The following is a 26322-nucleotide window of genomic DNA, read 5'->3' as shown; positions in this document are numbered from 1 at the left end:
AGCCCCAACATTATATGGTGCCTCTTAAAATTAATCTCCCTAACCTGGGTACACTAGACCAACGTACCTAGAGTTAATGGTTTCCATAGCTAACATCTATGGATTGCCTTCTAGGTGTAGCTTTCTAAGCATTTCACCTGAATTCCCACAGTCGACCCTCAGAACAATCCTGTGTGCCACCTTGTGTCATCTCCATTTCACAGATGAGGACATTGAGGCACAGAGATGTAAGGTAACTTGCCCCCAGCTGGAGCCGTAAGGGCAGAGGCCGATTCCATCCCAGGCAGTCGGACTTCTGGGTCCAGACTGCTAACCACTGTGCCCACTGGCAGTCAGTGTTCTAGAGTGCAGCTTTCTCAGGCCATCAGTGGGCTAGGACTGTGTTGAGGGGTCCTTCCTGCATGTCACGCATGCATAATCAACATGATTATGACCTCAGAGATATCTTTTAGATTATAATTTTTGATACAAAACAAGCTAGGTTTCTGGTTTTGAAATTATTATATGGATATAATTTTTTAAGTCTTAGGCAATTATTTTCCAAAGATATTTGCTTGCATTGATTATTTTTTTATTCTTTGCTTTTTGTGTTTGCCAAAAAGAAATTAAATTTCTTTCTTAGCTCATTTACCAAAACCAACTGTGGATCACCTTCTAGCCCTCCTACTAATGAAAGTCCACAGTACTCGCCTCTACTGGTATGAGGTAAATATTTATATATTTACTCCATAGTCCTATAAAAATAGACATCTCTTATGCAATAACTTCCATTTTAGATGAGAAGAGTATATGTCTGACTGCCAACATTTAGTTGTAATCTGAAACATGTTCCATACAAAAGCGATTTTGTACTATTCATTCCAAGGTATCCCATTTTCCCCTCCTGGTCCATAAATCATAATACATTTTTCAGCCCTCAATTAATCCAGACCAGAGAGTATTTCTCACAGTAATGAATCAGTTATTTTAATTATGTGGCTGGCACTGACTACAAAACATCCCTCAACATTTCTATTGAGATTTTTCTTCTCTTATCAATAGGAAATTCATGTCTAGATTCCTTTCCGAGGCTAAACCATCCACCTTTCCTGTTGGTCTAATTCATGCTCCATCAATTAGGCCTTCTCCCATCTTCAGGCTTTCCCTCCCAACATGCTCCAATCACTCTGCTTACCACCAGGCTGTGATTTGGCTTGATCCTCCCAGCTCCCCAGAATAAAATCCTAGTTCCCCCTAGACCCGTAGGACAATAATTCCCATTTCTCCCTTGCCTTGATTATCCAGTTTCTCTGGAAAGAGTTGTCCAGAGGCTTCCTTGCAGCTCTAGGCTGTGAGGAGGTATCTCAGGGACCATGGCAGGGATTTAAGGTGGGCAACACCCCTCCACCACCACCACTGTGCTTCCCACAGACCCATCCACGTTAGTCTACGTGTATGTCGATTTTTCATGTTTTTAAAAGCCTGAAAATAATTCTTTAAACTGAGTGCATTCATTCATTTCTTTCTAGTCGTCACTTAACCCTCTAAAAATCTTGCTTTTCCTCCTAAATATTTCACTGGAATGCCATTTATTTTCATTCATTCTTCAAGAAGCATTATGGAGTCCCTCCTGGGTCGCAGGCTCTGCACACTATTCCAGGGGCTGGGCTATGGTGACAGGCAGAAATGCCCCCATCAGTGGCTGTACCCATCAAATCCAACCACGTCTTCCACTCTCCTACTCAGTCCACCTTCCAGCTGAGAATACAACAGTGAGCAGGACACGCAGGGCCCCTGTCCTTGTGGAGTGTACAGTTCTGGAGAGCGAGAGAGTGCAAATACCAATGGGGCAGTGGGATAGGGTGTGGCTGGGCGGAGTGCAGTGGCTGTCACGTGGGCGGGCAGGCCAGGCCTCCGGAGGAAGAGACACACGAGATCTGAATGATGAGAAGGAGCCACTCAGATGACAGCCTGGGGGCGGGGGAAGCCTTTTGAGCAGAGGTGACGTGTCAAAGGGAGAAGCCCCCTTCAGTATCCAGAACAAAGCTGCACATACTGCTTGCTGAGCAGGGAGCGCTGTGCTTGCAGGACACAGTGTCTCTGGACACAGAAAACTCTTGACTTGTACGGAGTTTCTGGAAGTGCAGAGTTCAAGGATTAGCGGGCTTTCAGAATCACTTAGGAACTGATTGAGCTTTAGTTGTGGAGGTGCGGTTACCAGAGCAGGGTCGCTGCTGCTGAGCGTGATTTAGGAGCCTGGTTCAGAGGCGAGGTTATTGAAGCGAAGCTGTCATCAGTCACTTCTGGTACTTATTTCTGATTGTGGCCAAAGAATGGGCATATCTCTTCTGGGATTTGGAGTCATGGCCGGCAAGCACGGGGTGGGGGCATGCCACTCAGATCCACCTTCATGAAAGGACCGCTGCCCAGCTGTGAGGGGTGTGGTTAGCCTATGTCTCCAGCTGTGACTTTCTTCAGGATCCACTGCAGATTTCAAGATAAGGACACACTACTTTCAGGGGGTACCTAGCCTACAATGGAGCGAGGCAGGAGGAGCTGATGGCATACTTTTTTACTGGCATCTTTCAGCCAAAGACTGAGCAAGCTGGTGGTACAAAGACCTAGCCATTTCTGTCCGACTCGGGACCCTTCCTATAAACAGTCTTTGCTCCAGAGCTCCCTCGCAGGCTCATAGAAAGTGTCAGATCTGTGTTGCCGTCTGACAGCTCCCCTGCCCAATCTTGTTTTTCCTTTTTCCTTTCATTGGTATGACATCACCATACACCTTTTGTACTCCCAACTCCGTCTCAGCATCGAAATGGCACAGCTGGTATCAGTGTGGCCCCAAGATTGTGGACAGTAAGACAGCATTTTGGGGACTGGGTCATGCACTGCCTGGCTGGCTATGAGTTCCCCGTCCCTGTGGACAGGCCATACATACACAGCTCATGGCATGAGGCTGTCTAGTTATTAATCCCTTAAATGGAATAGCTTACTGGTGAGAAGGAATGCAGTGACTGGTGAATGATTCAGGAGCTTCAAAAATTAGGAGTGGGGTAGATAATGAGTACAAGGACAGTAGACTTGAATGGCTGTTACTAAGTTGGATTGTTGTCCTGCAGGTGGATAATGAAAAGTTGAGGTCAGTTAACAAAGAATGTAAAACTACATGTGAGGGCCAGAGCCTCTTTCATAGCTTGCTAAGAAGTCCTCACCTCATGCAGAAGGTCAGCATGAGGATTGGATGGTAAAAGGAATAACCACCAACGGATGTTCAACCAAGCCCGATCTGCCGTGTCAAGGTCAGGACCAAACCTGGAACATGAAATGGGGACATCTGGTGGACGCCCCCAACAGTTTTGACTCCCTAGAAGTTTCTGAACATTCTGGGCCTGTGGAAGAGGCCCACCCTTCCCCCCATTAAGAGCTAGAACTACCCTCTCTCCCTCCTCCTGCCCTAATATGAGGAAAGACAATATAGAGGTCTTTCCCCCACAAGGCAACAGGTGCCTCTGGGAGCTGTCCCCACCCCATCTCCCGACTATCAGGCATTTACCCAAGGTTAAGTCATGGCATAACCTGGCAGAGACCAGGCTGGGCCTGATGAAGGAAGAGATGGACGACGTGCAAAGTTTGCCGCATAGCCTAGCCAAGGTGTACTGGCAGGGGCCAGGAGAGTACCCTGGGGACTAGGCTCTGAAGGTGCTCAGTCAAAGGTGCCAGGACACAAGACTGGATAAAGGAAGCTTATTGACTTGGGGATATTGCTCTGGATACAGGAGTTAACACCATGAGTAGAACTCCAGGGGATACAGCAAACCCACTGCTTTAGGGATGCACCTAGTAGCCTGAAAAAGTGATAGAAATGTTGAAATGCCTGAACCGATGGAAGAGGTAATCGTGGAAGGACTGAAAAGGCTCACGGAAGGGGCATGCTGGAATGGGTATATCATAGGCAGCAACAAGGCCCATCAGAGGATTTTTGTCGTAGTCTGTTTGGGCTGCTATAACAGAATACCATAGACTGAGTGGCTTAAACAAGAGAAATGTATTTCTCACAGTTCGGAAGGCTGGGAATTCCAAGATCAAGGTGCTGGTCAAATCAGTGCCTGGTGAGGCCCCACTTCCTGGCTTGTAAATAGCCATCTTCTTACTGTATCCTCACATGATGGAGAGGGAAGGGAAGCTCTGGTCTCTTTCTCTTCTCGTAAGGACACTAATCCTACCTTGGGGACTCCACTCTCAGGACCTCACCTAAACCTAATTATCTCCCAAAGGCCCATCTCCAAATACCATCGCCTTGGGTGCTAGTGCTTCCACATATAAATTTGGGGTGGGCACAATTCAGTCCATAGACATTGTGTTCCACGAGAAGGCCCAGAGGAGCCATCATTTGCCAAGGCCAGTAGGAATGCACTGGTGAGAGACGTGTGAGCATCACCAAGGACTCTGTGGAGGATCTCCTCTGCAGGCTGGGCTGGCTGGAAAGGCTGGGGTGGAACTTGGCTTGCTGAGAGCAATGTGCGTGATGACGAGACCTTGCAGAGCCCAGCTGGCAGTGCTAACCACAAAAGTAAGGGGGCGTAAATTATATTAAACACCAAAGTCAAAATGGCAGCCAAGGGGGCCTGACCTGTGAAGTCTTACGGAGGTAGTTAATAGAACATGGCATTCCTAGGGGCAAAACAGAGAGGGTAACCAATAAGGGTAATTCTTTAGATATAATCAAAAGAGATCAAGGATGGATACGCAGGGGGCTGAGATCACCTCCCCCCCGACAAAAAAAAAAAAAAACCCTACAAGAAAACCCCACAAAACTGTGATCCCTTGCCCAGTTTCCAGACTCAAAACCCATTGACTGGGCCCTTAGGGGAATGGTCACTGCAATAGTTCAGTGTATACAGTAATGATTCCCCTAGTAGTTTTCCAAAAGGTCCTATGGCCATTTACTCAGGTGGCTACACATTGGAGAAAGAAAAATATCCAGATACACCGGGATTCAAACTGACATTTGATACCCAGAAACTCAGTGTCATCATAGTTCCCCTTCCCATTTTAGAGTGGGAGCATGTGGACGTTAGAAAATAAATGGAGTACTAGTCAAAGTTTGGCTTATAGTGGGTCCACTGGGTCTGCAAACCCTCATTGTTATTTCTCCAATCCCTGGATATATAATTAAGATTGACGTACTTGGCAGGTAGGATAAACCCACACTGATTCCTTGACCTGTGAAGTAAGAGTGTAAGTCTCTAAACCCCCTTTCCCTCAACCAGGGTGGTAAGTAAAACGGTACTCCCTTGAGCAATGCTCTTTAAAGCTCCCCAGATGAACATCCATTTCTGGCCATGATGGTGAAACAGGAGCCAGACGTGGAAAGTCCATAGCACACCACTGTGATCTCTGAGAGAAGGGGAAGAAAGGGAAGTCCAGTGAGTGTTCAAGCTTATGGCTTGGAGGTATAGTTTCCAGGCAGCAAAGCAGGAAGCGGGGAGGAAGCCAAACAAACAGAGGCCAGTGGTCTCACTGAGTTGAGGAGACAGGGGCCAGTGTTATGGGACGTCCAGGTGGCTACGACTTGTTGGGCCGAATAAAGGAGAGGAGGAGCCCACACACACAGAGCGCTCTGTAGATTTGCAGCGAGTCCCTCTGAGTCTTGGCTGAGCACTAATCTGTGAAGGTGCAAGAAGAAACTATCCCTGCCAAGAAATGAACAACTGGAAAGCAGTAGAACAAATGAGTCACAGATCACATTTGGGGCTGGGAATAGCTTTTGTTCCCACTAGGAAGATTGGAAATAATTCATAACGCATGGGGCATCAGGTAGAGTTTTCGAAAGGGTATGGTGTTCGTAGTGAGGTTAAATTGTCTCTAAACCAAAGGCTTCTCTGGAGCTCCCCTAACAAAGCTTAAAAGCCTTGAAAGGATCCAACTGATTCCAAAAGACTTGGCTGTGCACCAGAATAAAGCCTAATACTATTTAAAGGAATACAGTAAAATCTGTCAACAAGCAACCCAACATTCACAGTTCCCACCATCCAATAAAAAAATGACTGGAAAAATATGCAAAGAAACAGAAAAATATGACCCATAATCAGGGGGGAATCAATCACTAAAAACAGATCCGGAAGTGGTAGATATGAAGGAATCAGCCACTTGGACCATGTGATCTGGCAGACCCTAGGGTACTGGAGGTGTCAGTGGTGAAAAAAATTGCAGTGTGGAATTTATAAGACGCAGTGGGACCACACGATGCAGGTCCCTGGGGTCCTGAAGCAGGGCTGTGCTAAGTGCAGGAGAGAACCGCATGCTTTCTGAAAAGCAGCTCCTGGAGTGCTACTGGGCCCTGGTAGAGATGGACCCATGAGACACCAAGCGATGATACTTCCAGAGCTGCCCATCTTAGCTGGGCCCTGTCAGAACCACCGCGTCCTAAGGTCTGTGGGACCTTAGGCGGTTCCATCGTGAGATGGAAACGATACCTCGAGGAGCAGTCATGTGCAAGAGGAGCACGCGAGCAAGCGACATGAGCAGGTGGCCCAGATCCCCATGTCATTATGGCTGCACCCACGTTGCTCCCTCCCTATGGCTGTTGGGACCTGTAAGATAGGCTGAAGCGGGGGGGCAGGGACTTGAGCCTGCTTTTTGGTCAGTGGGTTGGCTTACTATGTGGGCCCAAGCCGGAGATGGACAGCAGTTGCATTACACCCCCATTCAGGGGTGACGTCGAAAGAAAGCTTCGAGAAAAAAAATCTTCTGCAAAAAAAAAAAAGGGCAGAATGTTTGGTGATGGACCTGGTTACTCACTTCGTGAGAGAGAAAAGTTAAAATATATATGGAATCTTGGCAGTGGCTAATGGCTTGTCCAACTGGTCAGGAGTTTGAAAAGAAAAAGAATGGGATTGAGACAAGGTCTGCAGGTAGAGGCATATGGTTAGACATCTGGGAACAGGCACAGAACCTGAAAAACCATATCATATGTTAAGGCCCACTAGAAAGTACCCACTGGAAGAGGCACTAAACAACCAGGTAGACGAAATGACTTTGCCCGTTGGTATTAGCTCTTGTTGTTGCCCACCCCAGGGCTGGTACAATGGGCACACAAATATAGTGGCCGTGGTGGCAAAGATGGAGGCTATGCATGGACCCCCAAAAATACAGACTCCCACTTACCAAGGCCAACCTAGATACTGCTGAATCTGAATGTCCAACCTGCCAGCAATACATACCAATGCTGAGACCCTGGTAAGGCTGTTGGAAGCCTGACTTGTCATTTGATACCAAGTTGAGTATATTAGACTCATTCATTCCTGGCAGGGCCAGCAATTCATTGGCATGAGGGTTAACACCTATTCTGGGTATGCAGCTTTCTTTCCTGCTCACAGGGCCTTGCCCAGGACCACAGTCTAGAAACTTACAAAGTCTCTGATCCGCTGGTGTGGATTTACAGAATGTGTGATCTACACATCATAACATCCAATCAGGGAGAGTTAACTCATGGCTGCAGGATCCACTGGTTCTCTGACATACTGCACCACCTAGAAGCTGCTGGCCTGATAGCATATTGGAATGACTTGCTTTAGTGCCTGGTTGGAGGCAATACCCTGCCAAGATGGGGTGCCATCTCCCAAACACAGTACACTTACTAAATCAGAGAACCTATATGGTGCTGTGTCTGTAATAGGAAGGACACGTGGATCTGGGAACCAAGGGGTAGCAGGAGGAGTGACCTCACTTATCATCAGTCACTCCCAATGAACCACTAGGGATGTAGGACTTTCCACCCCACAACTCTGGGCTCTGCAGAGCCAGAGGTCCTTGTTCTCAGAAGTGTACACTCCCCATTGGCAACATAGCAAGGGTTCCAATGAACTTCAACCTACTGCTGCCAGCTGGGCACTCTGGTCTCTTTGTATCCAGGGACCGGCAGGCAAGAAGAGTCACCATCTTGTCAGGGGTAACTGACCCTGAACTGTAGGCAAGCCTACAGTTGCATGAGGTGGGGAACTAGAGGGCCCTCTTGGGGCACACTTTGTACTCCTTTCCCAATTGTACAGCCACCCTGGCTCCCAGGATTTCAGAACACTCTGGAATGAGGGCTTGGTTCACACCATCGGAAAAGCCCCAAGCCCAACAGAGGTGATGGTTGAGGGTGAAAGGAATTTAGAGTGGAGGTGGGGGATGATGAGTACCACTTGTGTCCTGGAGACTATTTGCTGGAAGGTTCTGTAGTTGGTCCTATCAAATTCTTCTTTTAAAATCTCTCCTCAGGAAGAGAGGTCCCCCAGAGCCCTGGAGGAGCTGCTCTCCACATGCTTATGTGGAACTGGATCCAAACAGTGCAAGTGGTGGAGTGTGGCAGGCATGGAGATGTGCCATTATATCCCCCCTCAAGAAAAGACTTGCCATCCAGCTGCACGAAGTGTGCTTGGTTGACAGCCTCCAACTATCGGCTTCCAAAGGTCCACCTTAGCTTTCAAGCTGAGGCCATGCTATTTCTCAAGGCAGGCAGGATAAGTGGTCAGTGATTTCACTAAGCTGTGGAAATTGAGGGCACACTTTTCTCAGGGTGGCCTCTTGCAAAAGACCAAGCAAGACACTGATAAAGGACCTAGCTGACTGATCAGTACTGCAGGGCAATAGCTCTGCCTGCCCCATTCTCTTTCCTCCCTTTTCCTTTCAAATGTGTTACAGTATCTACTTCCTAAGGAACCTAAACCAGCATAGAAATACAGGCACCTTTCTTCTCAGTAGTTAGAATTAAGTCTCTAAGTCCAGTAGTAGCATCTATCAGGGCACAGAAAGAAGAATGAGGCGAACCTTTTGAGTGAGGGGAATAGTGGCAGATCTTAAAGGCCTTGCAGGCCACAGCTAGAAGTTAGAAGCCTATTCCAATTGTAACATCTAGTGTTTGGAACGTTTCAAGCAGGGGAGTGCTTGAATTGTTTTTAAAAGCAGATTTTGTAAGGTGAATTGAGGGTTGGTGAAGATGCATGATAAAGGGAAGACCAGTTGGGAGGCTTCTGCAGTAGTCTGGTGAAGAGATAATAGTTTGGACCTGAGAGGTGGCAGTGGAACTGGTGAGAAGTGATTGGATTTGTGATATATTTTGGCAACATGGTTGACATGACTTGCTTCTGGTTTAGATGTGGGGTGAAAAGAGAGACCATAAGGATGAGCCTAGACTTGGGGCCTGAGCCACTGTGTGAGTGGTAACGCCCATTGATAAAGGCTTGGATATATTTAAGTTTAAAACACCTCTAAATGCAGATTCTGAGTAGGCAACTGATATACTGGAGCTCATGGATGAAGTCAGGACAGGAGACACTTAGTAGTGACGGGTATATATTACGTTAATGTAACGCTATGGGATTAGACGCAGTTACCAAGGGAGAGAGTAGCTTGAGAAAAGGCTAAGACCCAAGGCAGGTCACATCTTAAAAACCTTCATTGTTTCCCAGTACTACAAACATAACCCAAATTACCTGGGATGACATTCCAGGCCCTCTACATTCTTGCCTGAGATGACCTCTCCAGTCTCATGTCCCCCTTTGTTTTTCTAGAGACTTCCTATTTTAGCTCCTTGGTTTCCTCTGAACACTTTGCTTCTGTGCCTCTGCTCATGCTACCCCCTCCGTTTGGAGTGTCTTTCGTTTGCCAGCTTCCCCTGTCCGGCAAAATCCTCCTCATTCGTACACTCTTAGCTCAGGTTCACCATAGCCAATCCCTCTCTTATCTTCCTCTGAGAACAGTACCACTCAACTGCAAAGCAGGTGACTTACCCAGTGGGTCTGGAGGTAGACAGCCCGAGGCTGGTGCAGTGACTCTGGCTGTCATCAATGGACCAGGCTCCTTTCTCTTCCGCCTTCCACAACATGTGGCTTCTTCCGTCCTTATTGGTGCCTCAAAGGTTGCAAGAGTACTGTTCCTCCTCCAGCCTCCCACCCACTCTAGGGATAAAAGGAGGAAGGGGATGGCACCCACATAAGGAAAGCAACTCTCTTGGCAACTCCTAGACTGTTGCCAGTCTCAATGGCCAAAACCGTGCCACATGGCCCGTTGGATTGTGGGAGCTGGTGGGGTGGACGGTACTAGTACGTTACTTGGTGCATTGCTAGTCTCCTGCCGAAGACTAAGAGACAGTGGTAAAGGACCTAGCTGTTTCTGTCCACCACAGGACTCCTTAGGTAAGTGATCTTTTCCCCAGAGTTCCCCATTGCACTGGCTGACTGATCAGGTGTTCTGTTGGTAAAGGGGAACTCACACGGTGCGGGAGGGCGCGCAGCGACGCCTGCCCAGGGTTCTTCCTTTTCGTCTACTCTTTTTTTTTTTTTTTCTGCGGTACGCGGGCCTCTCACTGCTGTGGCCTCTCCCGTTGCGGAGCACAGGCTCCAGACACGCAGGCCCAGCGGCCACTGCGGTACGCGGGCCTCTCACTGCTGTGGCCTCTCCCGTTGCGGAGCACAGGCTCCAGACACGCAGGCCCAGCGGCCATGGCTCACGGGCCCAGCCGCTCCGCGGCATGTGGGATCCTTCTAGACTGGGGCACGAACCCGTGTCCCCTGCATCGGCAGGCGGACTCTCAACCACTGCGCCACCAGGGAAGCCCTCGTCTACTCTTGACAGTTCACTGTGTGTCTTCTTCACCAGGCTGGAAGCACCTTAATGATCTCTCATCCACATTTTTCTGTCTTAGAACTCTCTCTTCCTTACCTAGCACATGAGAAGTATTTAATAAAGGGCCTTTTTTTTTTTTCAATGCTGAACAAGTGACTACAGATTGCTCTAGTTCTTGTTCTGTGAATGAAGGCTGGCCTGTGTGGAAGGCAGTTTAGGGCAGCTCACTGAAAGAAACTATGTTATAGTAGCTGAATAGCTTATTACAGAACCTCAAGAATCGGGTCCATGTTTTATTCGAGAGACCCTCCTTGCCCCTACCTGCCCAACAATATCCTAATGTCTGCGAAATTATCCTATTGTATCCATTTCATGATGGCATCCCAGCAACATAAACAATTGTTCAAATTCAATTTACGTGCTGAAAACACATTAATGCAGAAAACTAATCCTGTGTTTCCCCTGTCCTCCTGGGACACCCACCCCAGAGCTGGGCGTGGTGTTGGTGGATGGGAAATAAGATCGAGAAACAGAAATGCCCCCTTTTCTTTCCTTGTCCTTGTGATTCCCCAAACAAATACGCTCTCATCCCCACAGGAGAAGCAATGGTTTCAACCAACATTTTTCAAACAGGAGGGCAGAAATCAGATGAAAGTTGAGGCTGCTTCCACCTGACAGACCAAATGGTCATTTGTTTCTCTCCCAACTCTTAGAAAAAGGTGGAAATCACATTAATGCAGAAAACTAATCCTGTGTTTCCCCTGTCCTCCTGGGACACCCACCCCAGAGCTGGGCGTGGTGTTGGTGGATGGGAAATAAGATCGAGAAACAGAAATGCCCCCTTTTCTTTCCTTGTCCTTGTGATTCCCCAAACAAATACGCTCTCATCCCCACAGGAGAAGCAATGGTTTCAACCAACATTTTTCAAACAGGAGGGCAGAAATCAGATGAAAGTTGAGGCTGCTTCCACCTGACAGACCAAATGGTCATTTGTTTCTCTCCCAACTCTTAGAAAAACAAGGTGGAAATAGCTTAGCGCTGGGGCTTTAAAGTCTCGGGGAGGAGGGAAGAGTCAATAAGTCTGTCCTCATTGAGTTTTTAAATACATATGGGGCATTAACAGTATCGAGCCCCACAGAGTAGCAAAGCTGAAGGTGCCGTGTGTTGCTGGGGTAAGTCTAGATCCTTGTCTCCCTATATTTCAACCATGCTGTGAGAAGTTCTCGCATCTCTCTACACGTCACATCACCTGAACTCTCAGTCGATACCTTACTGGGATTTTATTCAGAAGTCCATAGGACACCTCTTAGAGTTGCTTTTCCCTAGGTCCTTTTGGACGGCACCACCCACAGTGTCTGTGATGGTCTATTTCCTCTCTGTTGGGTCCCCACTTCCCACAGGCACCTTCTGGTCATCACTGCCGTTCTGTTCATATCCAGCGAAGCACTCAGCAGTTCTGTAACCAGACCTAGCTCACCATTCAAAGATGCACGTACAAACAGCAAGAACAAAAAAGGTTCAAATGTTTACTTTACAACTGTTTTATTCAAAGCAAATTAAAAAACTTAATATATTTTTCCTTTAAAAATGGGGATTTTAAAAAAAGCTTTATAATTAGTTTTGAGGGTGCTTATCTTACCTTCAACATAAATGATTTATATATTAAATTTGTTTTCTGATATCCACGTACATTCTCATCCTTTTTAGGTAGCTATGAAAAGATTTCATATTCAAAAGCCAATGCCACTTTTCTAAAATTTAGGAGAAAAGATTCTTGCGCCCAATGTAGCAGACGCTTTGCTCCAAGTGGTAGAAAGTCCTTTTGCTCTTGGCCAAACGTCAGGTCTTGATTTCTCGTTGTGTGAAAAGACGTGTTTTGTTTTCTTCAGAGGATGGAAGGAGTCTCAATGCTTTAGATTTGTTTTTGTCTCAAAGACGTGTCTAAAAAGGGTACCTAACGTTCTACTGTATAAACCTTATGATGATTGGGCCTGTGCAGTCCAACTTTTAGATGATATTTTCATACCAAAAAAGATGATAATTGGCAGCTGCATTGTATTTAGGCTAATAATCTCAGTACTCTCATCTTAAGTCCTTCTGATAAAGACAAGACTGATTGTACTTAACCAACAAATAAAGGAGTCTATGTACATGGCAGTTGGAAGTGGTCACAAGAATATCACATAAAAATAAATACTTTACGCACTTTTCTTCCATGTCTAAAAGTGTTAAAATTCTAACCGGAGAAGATTAGAAGATAATTAGTGAACTCAATTATTTGTAAAAAATATAAAAACACACAAACCAAATGAGGCAAAAAATCTTTTTAATCTAAAAATTCATTTCCCAGGGCTAATTAAGAGACAAGGCCTGCCAATTTTTATCAGTTTATTTGACCAAAAAGAGCTATTCAGCATTTTCTTCAAAGTAAGATAATATATAATAGATTTTGATAAAACTTTCTAAGTGAGGGCACGATACGGCAGGCAGTTCAAGGAAAAATAGCATTAACTTTTTCTTTGGTGTAACCAAAAGGATATCCAAAAGTTAGCAAATGTTGACGTTTCAAGTGATAAGAAACTGCCAAATGGAAGTTTAAACTCTGGTTTAAAAAAAAAAAAAGTTGTAAAAGGAAAGGCTCCACCCACAGTTCTGTAGTGCAAGTTTTAAAATGTAATTCTGAAAAATAATTTTATTTAATAAGCAGGAAACAAATTCCAGCAGTGTATCACTTACTCCTCTCCCCTTTCTCATCTCTGTTACCCTCTCTGTATGTGCCACTGTCATTTCAGCTCTCCAAGGAGGTCTCAGCTGCTGCTCAAGGAGGAAAGTCATTAAAAAATTACCTACATTTCTACAAACCAGGCTAGAAGTTGTGTGTCTGTGGCTGCACAGCAGCGGACTCCGAGTTACAGCGTTGCCATGTCCACGTATCTGTCATTTTTACAAAAAAGAAACAAAGCCTTTTTTCCCCAGAAAAAAGTACCTGAACCAATGAGTCACTTAGCCCCTTACCAACTTTTTGGGGTAACCACTATACGGCTCCCCTTGAAAGCACACCTGTGCATATCCCCACCCGTTCGGTGCGCTCAGAACCAGCAAATCTACCCCCTCTTTCTCAGAAGTAATGGTCCTCTCCCTTCTTCTGGAACTCACTAATTTCCATAAACCTAATACTTTTAAAGCAGTTACCACCTTGCTCAGAAGGCTCCATTACTCTACCTAGCTTAACGCTGTCTCTCCTATTTCTGTACATGCTGTTTGTATTTTTTTTTTTAACATAAAAAGTGTTCCAAATACACACACATACACATCCCTGCACACACCCCCAGCATTTAGAGGAAAAAAAAAAAAAATCTTCCCCAGGAAGCACTTTTAGAAGTTAAGCTTCTACTTGCTTTTAAGCCACAGGGCAAGTGCCAAGTGAGTCCTAAATAGCCCTCCCTTTCCGCTGAGGGGCCGGCCGTGCCGGGCCCACAGCACAGATGCTGAGCGGGACGCACGGACAAGGCAGGGAAGGGTACATGTCAGGCTTCCCAGAGCGACGTGCTGCACATCTCCCCACATCACCTGGGAGGTTCCTGCCCTTAGCTCTCTTCCCTCTGGGGACCTCCACGCTGTTCTGATGGATCCATGCCCTCTGCGCTGGGCCGCCCCTCCGTGGGGCCAGGAGCCTGCGCCCCCCGCGAGGCAGCGGGCTGCCCTGCACAGAGCAGGCTGCCCTCACCCACTCCATCCCCCACCAGTGCTTCCAGCGAACGTCCCCTCGCAGTGCCCAGGGCCCGGAGACCCCTGCTGTCTACGGGCTCCGTGGTTTCCCCTTCGCCCTCTGAGATGACGGTCATGGGGCTGCTCTGGATCCGGTTCCGCACGCTGTACCGGCTGCTGGCGGCGGAAGGCGGAGTTCGGCTGCGGCCGTACCTGGGGCCAGAAAATGACAGACTCCGAGGCATCGAGCCTTCGTTCTTGGCCCACTCCTCCTGGGCCCTTCTGTTCTTGCTCGGGGAGCAGCTTGACGGGCTCTCGGGGGTGTCTGGCGAAGGCTCCGACCTTGACCTCTGGAACCTGGGGTCTGTGTTCTTGAGCATCTCGGCTGCAGACATGCGGGCACTGGTGTCTGACCGACTCCCTTTTTTCAGCAGCAGAGCTTTGAAGTTGTCACTGCTGGTGCTGGTCTTCCGGATGCTTCTCTGAATCGATCCCACTTGCTTCTGGGAGGCCAGGCTGGGGGCAGCACCAGTGGGTGTCACTGGCGGGGAGGGAGAATGGTTTCGGGAGTGATCATCATCGGAATCTTTACGGCCAAGGACTTTCCTCTTAGACCTGAGATTTCAGAACGTTAAGATGAAGGTTAATTCCCGGTGGGCCACTGGATGCCCACCACATCCACCCTGTTTCTCTCACCGCACATTAAGGTCACCATCTACTATTTTCACTATGGAAAGTACCAAACACCCAGGCAGAAAGAATAGTTCATTGTATTCCTATGTGTTCCCATGCCCCAGCTGTGATAATTATTAACTTATGGCCAGCCTGTTTTCATTTCCACCCTCACTGGATTATTCTGAAACAAATCTCAAACATCATATTATCTTACTTCGGATAGGACCATTTCCAACGTTTTTAATAATTGCCATTTCTTACTTAACTCTTCTATATGGGACTGATGGTAAGTGAATTTCATGGTGCTGGCACTTGAATGGCCTAATGCAGGGGTCTCCAACCCCCGGGCCGCGGGGTAGCGGGGCCTGTTAGGAAGCGGGCCGCACAGCAGGAGGTGAGCGGCGGGCAAGCAAGCGAAGCTTCATCTGTTGCTCCCCATCGCTCTCATTACCACCTGAGCCATCCTCCCCCCAACCCCGCCCCGACCCCGTGGAAAAACTGTCTTCCACGAAACTGGTCCCTGGTGCCAAAAAGGTTGGGGACCACTGGCCTAATAGATAAGCCAACTCCTAGAATGTCCCACATACTGAGACAGGCCCCCACCTCAGATTCTAGAACAACTCTGCAACTTTACATTCTCCATCATTCTAGAGTTTGGCATAAAACCAGCTCTCCTTGGCTCTTACTGGACCATTCGTCAACTCCTAGAAATCCAATTTTCTGGAAAATAAGAGTGAACCTTCCACATCAGATCCTGTTGGCTGACTGCAGAGAACCACTAGCCCCGCAAGCAAACGTGAGGGATGTGGGTAGCATGTGAAAGATGAGGGGCCTTCAGGAAAAGTAAAATTGTCCTGGGGGAATTTCTTATACCCAGTCTCTAAGCGTCTCCTGGCTCAATGTGTCTTCTGCTGAGAATGCAGAGAAAATAGAGCAGATGTGCCAGGTGGCCCCTTGCAGGTCTCTTCATACCAACAACTCAGTGTGGGAGGAATCTCTCAGCTAGGTGCAGGTGGACTGGCTGTAAGGAAGCTTGATATATTTACTAAAGATGTGGTTATACCTCTTTTTCTGCTATAAAATTCCAGAACATGCAACAGGCAAAGGTTGAGAGGATGCTGTCTGAACATAGAGATTAAGAGTTGAATCTGAGCAACTTCTAGCTGTGTGACCCTGGACCAGTTACTCATCTATTTGCAAGTTTTTCAGACTTGTAAAATGTGGATGATGACAACAACCTCACAGGTTTGTGAGGATTCAATGAGACAAAGGACCTCTGGAGTCACAGAGACCTGGGTTCACCCACTGCTAAAGCTTCCTTGCTCTGTAAACCGGGGCATGTTAAACTTTCTGATCCTGGCTCCTGTCTGGAAAAGAAGAATAACAGTAGACAGTTCAGAGCTTATCAATAAAGATAAATGCAGTCATAGCCATAAAGTGTCAGGCATAGAGTAGGTGCCTAACAAACCTTTGAGCGTCATTTAGGGAAATATAATTCTTCCTTCCTGCTATCAGCTCAGGCTTCAGTGCTGTTTTTACCTGTCCTGCACATCGAGGCACAGGGGAGGATGGGCCCGTGATGGCTGCCCTGGGCTTGGTGCTCCCAGGGTCCTCTCTGTGCTTCTGGCCAAAAAGAAGCCACTAAAATGGAAGACAGGAAGTGGTAAAAACCCAATTAAGAGGCTGAAGGGGGTGGCCAGGGCTGACATAGCACCAGCCCCTTTAGGACAGCAGAGACTGGCCTATGATACTTTGGTTCAACAGTTCTATTCCACTGTCAACAAGAGCATTGCTCTGGAGTTAAGTTGCTGACCCACTGACAAAAACCACAGAAACAGTAACACCTCAGAATTTCAGAACTGGAAAACATTTAGGCGGTTTGGTCTGACCAGAGAAGGTAATCGAGGTCTAGAGAGTGAAGTCATACAGCTTAATACAAGAAGTAAGACCTGATGGAGTACCTGACATGGAGCACATGACCTCACCATTTATACTGTTTGCTTCCCAAAGACATCTCTGCTCATCTGATTCTTGTAGGTATTGGTTTGTGGCTTTTAAATGTGGCTTTTCTGTTTGGCTTTTAAATGGAGAAGGTGTGCTGAGAGCCACATAACAAGCCATAGCTATGCTTGATTAAAGCTACAACCTTTCATTGTAGATTTAGAATGAAGACAGGAGACGGGAATTTATAAAAGTATTGTTGTTTTTCAAGAGTAACTGCCCACTAAAATGAGAATTGAAACTAAATATATGAATTCTCTGCATATATGTATGTATATATGTACACACAGACTATAAATATGTGTGTGTGTGTATTTCTAAGGAAAATGGCTATAAAAAAAACGCTTGAACAATTAACACTGGCTTAAAAACTAATTACTTCAAAAAAAATTAATTACTTCAATAAAGATAAAAACTTCACACCTCAACTGGTGTTCTACATTTTCCATCTGGCTTTAAATCTGAAGTGAATTAATTTGCATTATAAAATTTGAAAGCTGTGTTTCAATTTAGATATTCTTTAATTTAGATTATTAGCTTAGGTACTGAAGGATATAAAATAAAGCCCTAAAAATCACAGACTTTAGATGGCTTCCTATTATGTCTGCTAATATATTATCTCTATCTATAATTCCATCTACTAAAAATTAGCCTGCATCTATCTATCCATCCATCCATCTAAAAATTAGCCTGCATCTATCTGTCCATCCATCCATCTACTAAAAATTAGTCTGCATCTATCTATCCATCCATCCATCTACTAAAAATTAGCCTGCATCTATCTATCTACCCATCCATCCAACCATCCATCTACTAAAAATTAGCCTGCATCCTTACTCTCACTCTGTAATCCATACCCTACTCAGTCTTTCCTTCTGTCGTGTACACGGAACAACACAGACTGGCCAATTTCTGCATCCGCAGCAGATGTAACTCCTTGGTAGGAGAAACCACAGTCTTTTAGTGCCTTAAGAAGGTTGCCACAATAAAATACAGAGGAGATTCTTGGTATCTTATTAGGAAAAGTGTGTAGTAATGTGGCCCCACAACAGTTGGGGTTCTCTCTGAGACCAAGTATTTAGTGCACAGAGCAACCAGGCAACACATCTTCTCTGTGGATGCTGTTTTAAATATATATGCCTGCATATTTAGCAACCCAATGCATCCCATACTGAATGGGAGAAGTTGAGCCTTGGAAGAATTTCCTAACAGTTACACAATCATTGAGAACTCATTAGGTGTCCCGCATGACTCGAGTTAGAAACATCAGTGTAAACCTCTAGACAGGTCACTGAAGTTGCTTTCAAAGGATGTGGAATTTTTATTTCCCTATTTGGAGGAATAATGTGATCACTAGCTACCTTTTTATTTCTAATGAGAGCACAGAGAGCGGTCAGACAATGTTAAAGAGGCAGTCTTCAGGGTCTATTGGGACATTATACCGGTAGTGGAGTCAAGAGTTAAAGAACATAATTCTTGACAAACACCTTAATTCATCAGCTTGGTTTTTTCCCCGCTAAGTTAGATGTTTACATGTTGCACGAGGAATCGCAGGTAGGGACTGCACAGCCTCTGCTTTCCATCTCATGCAATAACAGCCTTTTCAGTTAGATTCCAAGAATTGGGAAAGCACTGCTGACACAGGTTTACTTACACAGAGAATCAAATGGTTTTACAGGATGTTTAGTTTCAGGAGGAAAAAAAGGGACCTTGACTCAGGGACCTTGGCAGCACAGGGGCATTCATAAGAGTTATCTGAAAATACTATGGTAAAGAATTTTAGAAGGAAGTAAAGGGTTTATACAGCATATAGTTTAAAGTCCTTGCACGAACACAATCATACCCATTTTTACAATGACACCGTTGTGGGAGTTCTCAACTGTTTATAGCCGGAAAAATGAGGCAATAAATCAAACTTTAGTGCTAAGTCATATTCACTCTTCAAGGTGATCACATGTAAAGAGTACAACAGTTCAGGCAGTTATTTTGAAAATTTTACTCTACATTTTTTTTAAACCCAATAATTTCTTATGCCAGTAGATGGCACTAGCAGTATATAGTAACAAGCAAGTTTAATTCCTTTTGCTCCTGCTTAAAAAAAGAGGTACTTTTACTGAAACATTTAAGTCGCCAAATCCTAGTTTTTCTGTAAAATGAAAATAATAACAGCAATAAAACCAAACACTGTTAGGAAAGAAGTCCCATACGGCTAGTCTGTTCATCTTAAGTCCATTAGAACACAGCATCCCCTCATCCTGGACTGGACCACACTGGCTACTCTAACCCAACTCCTGTAAATATCCAGTCAAATACAGCGACACTGCATTTCTTGCTAGTAAGAGAAGGGCCAACCAAATGGCATCATCACGTTGAGCCTCTGTCCCCCATATGATCATAAAAATCAGTGGAACTCAGTAAAACAGAAATTGGAGTCAAGGCAAATAAAAATACAGAAACAAACTAAGAAATCAATAATCAAGTTAAGGAAGCCTAACTGGGTGACAGCAGAAATCTCAAGAAAGAAAAATACATTGAGAAACGATCTGGAAAAAGGGGGGCTCATAAAGTAGATGCAAAAAAAGAGGAAGGAATTTGGGATACCTGTGAATAGCTGCAAAAAGGTCTTCCGTGGTCCGGGGTCTACTGGGGGTCATCACCTCATCACTCCCATCTTCCTTACAGAAGTCGCAGGCCTCTGAGGAAGAAGCCGCTGCGTCAGCCTCCGGTACCCCAGCTACGGAGAAACAAGCAGGCAGACACAAGATGCACAAATGACTTGAACTTCAGTCTTTAGCCAAGCTCCCAAATACGCTTCCCTCCCATTCTGACAACGTGAGAATCACAGGGAGAGGCAGTAGGGCCTGTAGTTTGATATTTTACAAAGATGGGGAAAATGACACAAGCATGACAGTCAAAGCTCAGGCTTTTCTGTTAAAGTCTAGATAAACTGACTGAATCTCCCTTAAATTTTGTTAGAACATTTCTTTGCAGCTCTCCAGGGGATTACTCACTGCTATTTAATACCCAGCCTGCTGCCGACCACTCCACCCCCTCTATTTTCTGCGCTTCTGTAAGCTCTACCCTTAGATCTAGATTAAAAAAAAAAAAAAAATTTTTTTTTTTCATTGAAATGCCAAGTTGGTAACCTAAGTACGAGGCAGCGCAGGGAGTCCACATACTGCTGGCTTGAACGTGAACGTGCACCAGCCCTGTTCGCCTCAGCTGCATATGGTCAGAGGGGAACAAGAGAAAACCAGACTCACGCCCTGGCTCCTGCAGAGACAAACAGCTCTCCACGTTGTCCCCGGCATCCGCACAGCGCTCGGCGCCAGGCTCCTCCCGCGAGGGGGCTGGCGAGGAATCGGGCTGCACCATGGGGACATTGGCTTCCACTCTGCCCGGGGACTCAGATCTTGAAGCTCCTCCCGCAAGAACCGAGCTGCCAGAGTCGGTCTCATCGGAACCAGCCCCGGCTGCACACCTCTCTCGTGCCTCTCCTCTCGTGGGGCTGGGCGACGCTTTGCTCACGTCCTCTGCGGGCTCCGCCGTGCAATCTCTCTGCGGAGGTGGCACCACCAGGAACAGTTTGGGCTTCTTGGAAACGGGGGGGGGCTTCCTGCTGGGCGACGGGCTGGGGGGGTCATGGGGCGAGGCGGTCCCGGGTCCGGCCTCTGCCTCCCCAGCACGGCCCGGGCTGCGGCTCAGGAGGCCACGCTCGGCTACACTGTCCTGGTGACCCTGAGTCGAGCTCTTGGCAGGAGTCGGGAGCGAGCTTGTCGCGGAGGCAGGCTGGCTTTCACTCTCCATTTCATTTATGCTATTTCGGGATTTCAGGAGAGCAGATGGCTTTACATGATACTGGGGAACAACCAGAGTTCGTTTTTCCTGAGATGCATGTTCAGGTAACAGTGCTACCTCGGTTCCTGAGTTCTTCCTCACCGGCCGCAACTGCACCATCTGCAACGCCTCCGTGGTGATCAGGGGCATGGGGGGTCTACCGCCCTCCTCCTTGGTGGAAGGCTGCCTGCAGGCCTCCCGGGAGGGCTCTGGCTGGCCAGCTTTTTTGAAAGAAGGCCTGGCATCTTTCATCAATTTGGGGTCAAGCGGTGGGGCAGGCGGGGGCACCGAGGCGGGGAAGGCAGGTGGTGGAGGTGGCAGGGAGGCAGATGAGTGCAGAAGAAGGGGGCTGAGTGCTGTAGGTGTCGGAGGAAAGAAGGCATTGGTGGGGGGACAGAAGGGAGTGAGAACTTCTGGCGGTGGAGTGGGGAAGAGGGGAGAGCCAGGCAGAGGCGATCCCTCGGGGAAATCTGCCGGTGGAGGGGGAGGAGGGAGGAAAGGAGACTTGTCCCTGGGACAGGGAGATGGGAGAGAGGGCAGAGGAGGCGCAGCAAGGGGAGCGGCCAGCACCGAATCTAGCCTCTTCATGGTTCCGCTTCCTTCCGTAGAAGTGCTGGAGGAAAGAGACGTGGACGAGGAGGAGATGGATACTGAAGATACCAGAGAGGACTTCCTTTCTGGCACCTTGGGCTTGGGCTTGGGCTTCCCTCTCCCATTGGCTGGTGACACTGACTTTAAAAACACAGGCACAGGGGTGAGAGTCGTGGGTGTGTTCGACTGGCTGGAATACCCACTGGATGGAGAAGTGACCCTGTGTGACTTCTCCGGCGATGTGATCTTTGGTTTGACTGCGCCATCAGGCACCGGGGCCACCGCGGCCCTGGACCCGTCCGGGAGATGGCGGCCTGGCCCGTTTCCGGGTGACGCTGCGCTGCCGGCTGGACCCGCCCCGGCCGGGTTCCCCGGGTCGTCCGGCACGCCCGTGTAGTCAATGTAGTAACCCCACGGGTCTGTGTACTCGGACTTGACGCTGCTCGTGTCGCTCTGTGCCGGTGTGACCCCGGACAGGGCGTAGACGTTGGGGGTGGTGGCGGAGGTCAGGCTGCTGCCCGCGCTCACTGTGCTCTGGCTGCGGGAGCGAGGCAGCCAGGGCTCTTCGAAGTCACTGCACGGGCTCTGGGAGGGCGAGCTGCCGCCCTTGCCCGCGAATTTCAGCTGCAGCGAGTGCTGGAGCGAGGCGATCAGGCTCTCGTTCAGTACCTGCCCGTTCGACTGGACACTCTTCTTGGGAATCCTGCGCAGAGAGTCTGTCCGAGAGGGTGGCAGGGGAGGCTTCTTCGCTTTCTTCAGAGAGATGTTTCGAGAAAAGTTTTTGTCTTGGCAATTCGACGGGTCCCCTTGGTTCTTCCGCGCTCTTCCATCAAAAATATTGACCACGCTGTGCCTCGGGTTCCCCAAGCCATCGCTGCTATTGCACACATTCCCAGGTCCGTGTCCAGAGTTGGTGTGCAGGGAAGTGTAGTAGCCATCGCGGTCCTCTGGATACACGGCCCTGGCCTCATCTTTGTTGGACGTCTGGTCCAAACTGCCACTGCTCATGTTACCTACAGGAGTGGAGTAACCAGGAGTTGCCAAATGTGGCTTCCGTGGGGACGCACGCCCACTACCCGAGGGACTGTATGCCCAGTGCTCCGCGCTGCCGCCGTGTCCCCTGCCTCCTGAATGACTGGACTCACTCTTGCTGTTCAGATCCTCGGGGTGGACCGGGAAGCTCAGGTTGTTTCTACAATTATAGGCCATGGCCTGGGACCCATTCTCCCGATTTGCGGGCGTATTTAGAGAGACCACAGAATCACAGAGGGACAGCAGAGTGTTTGCACTGGACGAATGAGGATCTGAGGCCTGTGAAAAAGCGGTGGAGTGCCCCTCAGTCCAGTTACCATGGGGAGAATGATGACCATCTTTCTGCCTGGAGAGGAAGTGGTCTCTGGATTTGATCTTTGTGTATGAAGATGAACTGGTAATTTTACTGTGCAGCTGCCCTAAGCTCTGAGCAGTGTGAATCACAATAACCTCTGAAGAGGAGGAGTGTGTGGCATTTGGGATGATACTGGTGGAGCAGGTCGTGTGAGGAGAGACTACGCACGCCGGGCTTGTTACGTTTTCACCCTCCAAGTGCCCCAGCTCCTGGGATTTGGGCCTCAAAAGTGTTCCAGTCCCTGGGGCAGCTCCTAGATGTCCGAAGTCTTCGTCTACTTGCAGGTGCCCCCTCTGGTAGGCGAGAGTTTCGTCTGCGTCTTCTGCAGGGCGCAGGGCAGCCAGCCGTGGCTCCAGGGACTGAACGTTTGTCCTCCCTCCAGACCGGGGGAGACTGTGGAAACCAGTCTCACTGTTGAGACGAGAAGGGAACACGACGCCCACAGAGTCGCTCAGCACAGACATGTTCCCAGAGGAGCCTGGGAAGTGACTCATCTGGGCAGCAATGCCTTGCCCCTTCTGCGCCCTGATTCTTCTCATCGAAGGTGGTACGATTTTCACTTCCTCAGTCTGACAGCTGGAATCCCTGGTTTCTGAGCGCTGCCCAGCAGATCGATAGCCATCGAGCCTTCCGAGCGTACAGTAGTGGTCTGGGGTGTCCACTGAGTGGCCACCGACATCATCTTGGCCAGTGCCCCCCGAAGCTGGAGATAAAGCAGAAAGAGGCTTGTCACCTAAAAATAAAAATCAGTATCTTAGTTCATTACCTTGATCTCTCACCCCCTTCTGACTCCGTTCTGTTGTACTTAAAAGAAAAAAAAACCTTTTCTATTTGGTCTGGTTTCTTTTTTCCTGTAAGCACCTAAGAGAAAGTTTAAGTATTGACAGTTGCCGATAGCCCCTAATAATGAAAATCCCTATTATGAATTCTGGGTACTTCTCTTAATATATACTTCAAATCCTCCTATAGATTAACTGCTGCATATAGGATTCTCAGGTACTGCCTTTGAGATCAAAGCTGAGTGCTTCTTGGAAGGTTTACTTTTCACATAACCTCCTTTTCGTAAAGGTAGCCTTTCACCCACCTGGTGATGGCACAGAACAGCCGTCAAGCAGTGACTGTCTTTTCCAAAGACAGATGAATGTAGCAGTTCAACAATAGGGCTACAGAGATACCATTTATGGGGGATACTGGTATAAAACATTGTTAATTACATTAATTTTTTATGTCAGAAGGAAATCCTAAGAAAAAGAAAAATGATTTACAGGCCCATCTGTGTTTCAAACATTTCATTATCCATGAATAACAATGCTCTTCTATCCATCTGAAGCCATTATCATCTGTCTGCTGATGGCATTCAAAATTCAGTAGCAATCTGTTGTGTTCTGGTGGGGAAAAAGCAGCAGGAACAGATCCAGTGAACACTTCCTCAGATTAGGATTATTCATTTCTTGGAGCTTTACAACCAAACAGAAAGAATAGTATGTTTAAAAAGAAAAGAAGCAGCAGCAGCACGAGGCAGGGTTTACAGAGAGGGAGGAAAATGGATGAGAAAAATCCTTAAATGTAGGTAAAGGTTTCAAGCTACCTAGAAAAGAAGAGAAGCTTAAAAAAAAAAAAAAATCATGAAGCCAAGAACTTACTCAAAGTATAAATAGAAAAAAAAAAAAAATCAATCCATGCATAGTAATCTTTAAGACAAATTAAATCTTGAAAAATAATAGCAAAACCATAATTCTTTCTATGTTGTTATCATCCAACAAGGACCAACTGGCATCCCTGTTTACCTGGACAGGGACACTGGTGATAATGGGATTCCTGAGATCTCCCTCCCTACCCCACTTAAATTAACCATCATATGGCACATGTCCCTGACTGGATAGCACAGATCATCCAAGGAGCAAAGCATAGTGCTAAAATGGCAGCAGTGGTCTTGTATCAAATGCACAGGAGATGTTATCCTGCAACGAAGGCTCCCAGCATAAAGCTCTTTCCTTCACCGTGATGATGGAGAATCACTTTTGTACCTGTATCTTTGGCAAAGAGGATCTATTTCCTCCTCCTCCCCTCTGCCAAGTATACTTACTGCACACTCACATGTGCACATGTGACGTTCTGCCTCAGAAAGAGGGGAAGTGGGCAAAAGGGCAGGAACAGAAGAAAAACCCACTTTAAGGAAAGAAAAAAGGTGCAAGTTTTTGCAGTTTAGTATTTTAGAAGGTGGGGCGTTGACTTGTAGTTCTGTATCAGTTTGCACCAGTTCAATTCCAAACATTCAGCATACCTTATTATGTTAATATCTTTTTCTTTCAAATTTGTAGTAGTTTTTACATGAGGTCAGTGGTAGATTTTTAAATGTCTTTAAGGGCCATAAACAAAGTCTTGATTCTTTCAGGTAACAATTTTGAATGTGAAACCATTCTAGGCTTCTGAAAATGGGACTACAGCCCTTTCTTTACCACCTAGAGCTCAATACTATTTTTTAATTAAAATAACAATGCTTTTCTAAAGACCTCTAAAATATACATATAAAACAACTCTGATATTATTTATCACAGGGACCACCAAAATTCGATTCCCAAGACAGATCCTCCAAAATTTTCACAGTACAAAAAAAGTGTGACAATGTTACCGGACACAGATGAATGCTATCTTCATTAAACAGCAAAAACTACAAAAATAGAACTACAAACAAATATAGTCCGCTCAGGTGCTGCTAAAAATCTTGATGGGATTTACCTGATTTTAAAATAATTACACATATTTTTTCTTTTACTTATTATATAATACTACAAGGACTGCCCAATTTTTTAAAAACACATGTAATCAAAAATGATAGAAATCTACAAGTTAGTTTTACTTAAGGTTTCATATATTGTCAGGTCTAAAGTAACGTTCTTAGTACAAACCAGCAAAAATTATTCAGAGGGGATTCCTTTAAACAAGGTCTTTTCTGCTTGGGGAATCCACATTCGGGTAAGTTCCAGGAGTACCCAAATTATTCAGCAGCCAAACAATCATTATATACCAACAAAATAATCTTATCTGATTCTAAAAGATGAAACCTCATAATAGGTCATTCAAATACAATTCTATGTACGTTTAAGATGAGAGTAAAGAAAGAGTTAGAAATTTCGGCCTTTTATTTAAACGGAAGGCAACACATTAAATACCATAAATATGCTTTAAACAGAAAATATCATACCTTGATTTTAAAGCTTTATATATTTGACTGGTCTCTCTCGAGGCCACTAAAGATTCTGAAGTAAAAGATGCATATAATTAAGCACAATTAACTCTCTACTTCTGGGAGCATCCCTGGTTAGATTTTAAAAATCCAAAGTCCCGGGCTTCCCTGGTGGCGCAGTGGTTGAGAGTCCACCTGCCGATGCAGGGGAAGCGGGTCCGAGCCCTGGTCCGGGAAGATCCCACGTGCCCCAGAGCGGCTGGGCCTGTGAGCCATGGCCGCTGGGCCTGCGGGTCCAGAGCCTGTGCTCTGCAGCAGGAGGGGCCACAACAGTGAGAGACCC

The 26322-nt window shown here is 46.8% G+C and overlaps 1 protein-coding gene across 1 annotated transcript in view; it reads right to left on the bottom strand.

Moving 5' to 3' along the window:
- Positions 1-14180: 14180 nt before the first annotated feature.
- Positions 14181-26322, bottom strand: part of NHSL1 (NHS like 1) — a 127200-nt gene continuing 115058 nt past the window's right edge. The window contains 3 exon segments of the mRNA XM_007467598.1: positions 14181-14916; positions 19579-19711; positions 20241-23495. Of these exon segments, the coding sequence (XP_007467660.1) occupies positions 14181-14916; positions 19579-19711; positions 20241-23495 (4124 nt within the window).

Source organism: Lipotes vexillifer, unplaced genomic scaffold (assembly GCF_000442215.2).
Source record: "Lipotes vexillifer unplaced genomic scaffold, Lipotes_vexillifer_v1.1 scaffold569, whole genome shotgun sequence".
NCBI lineage: Eukaryota > Metazoa > Chordata > Mammalia > Artiodactyla > Lipotidae > Lipotes > Lipotes vexillifer.
The sequence above is the reverse complement of the archived record's forward strand: the minus strand, read 5'-3'. Positions and strand labels throughout refer to the sequence as shown.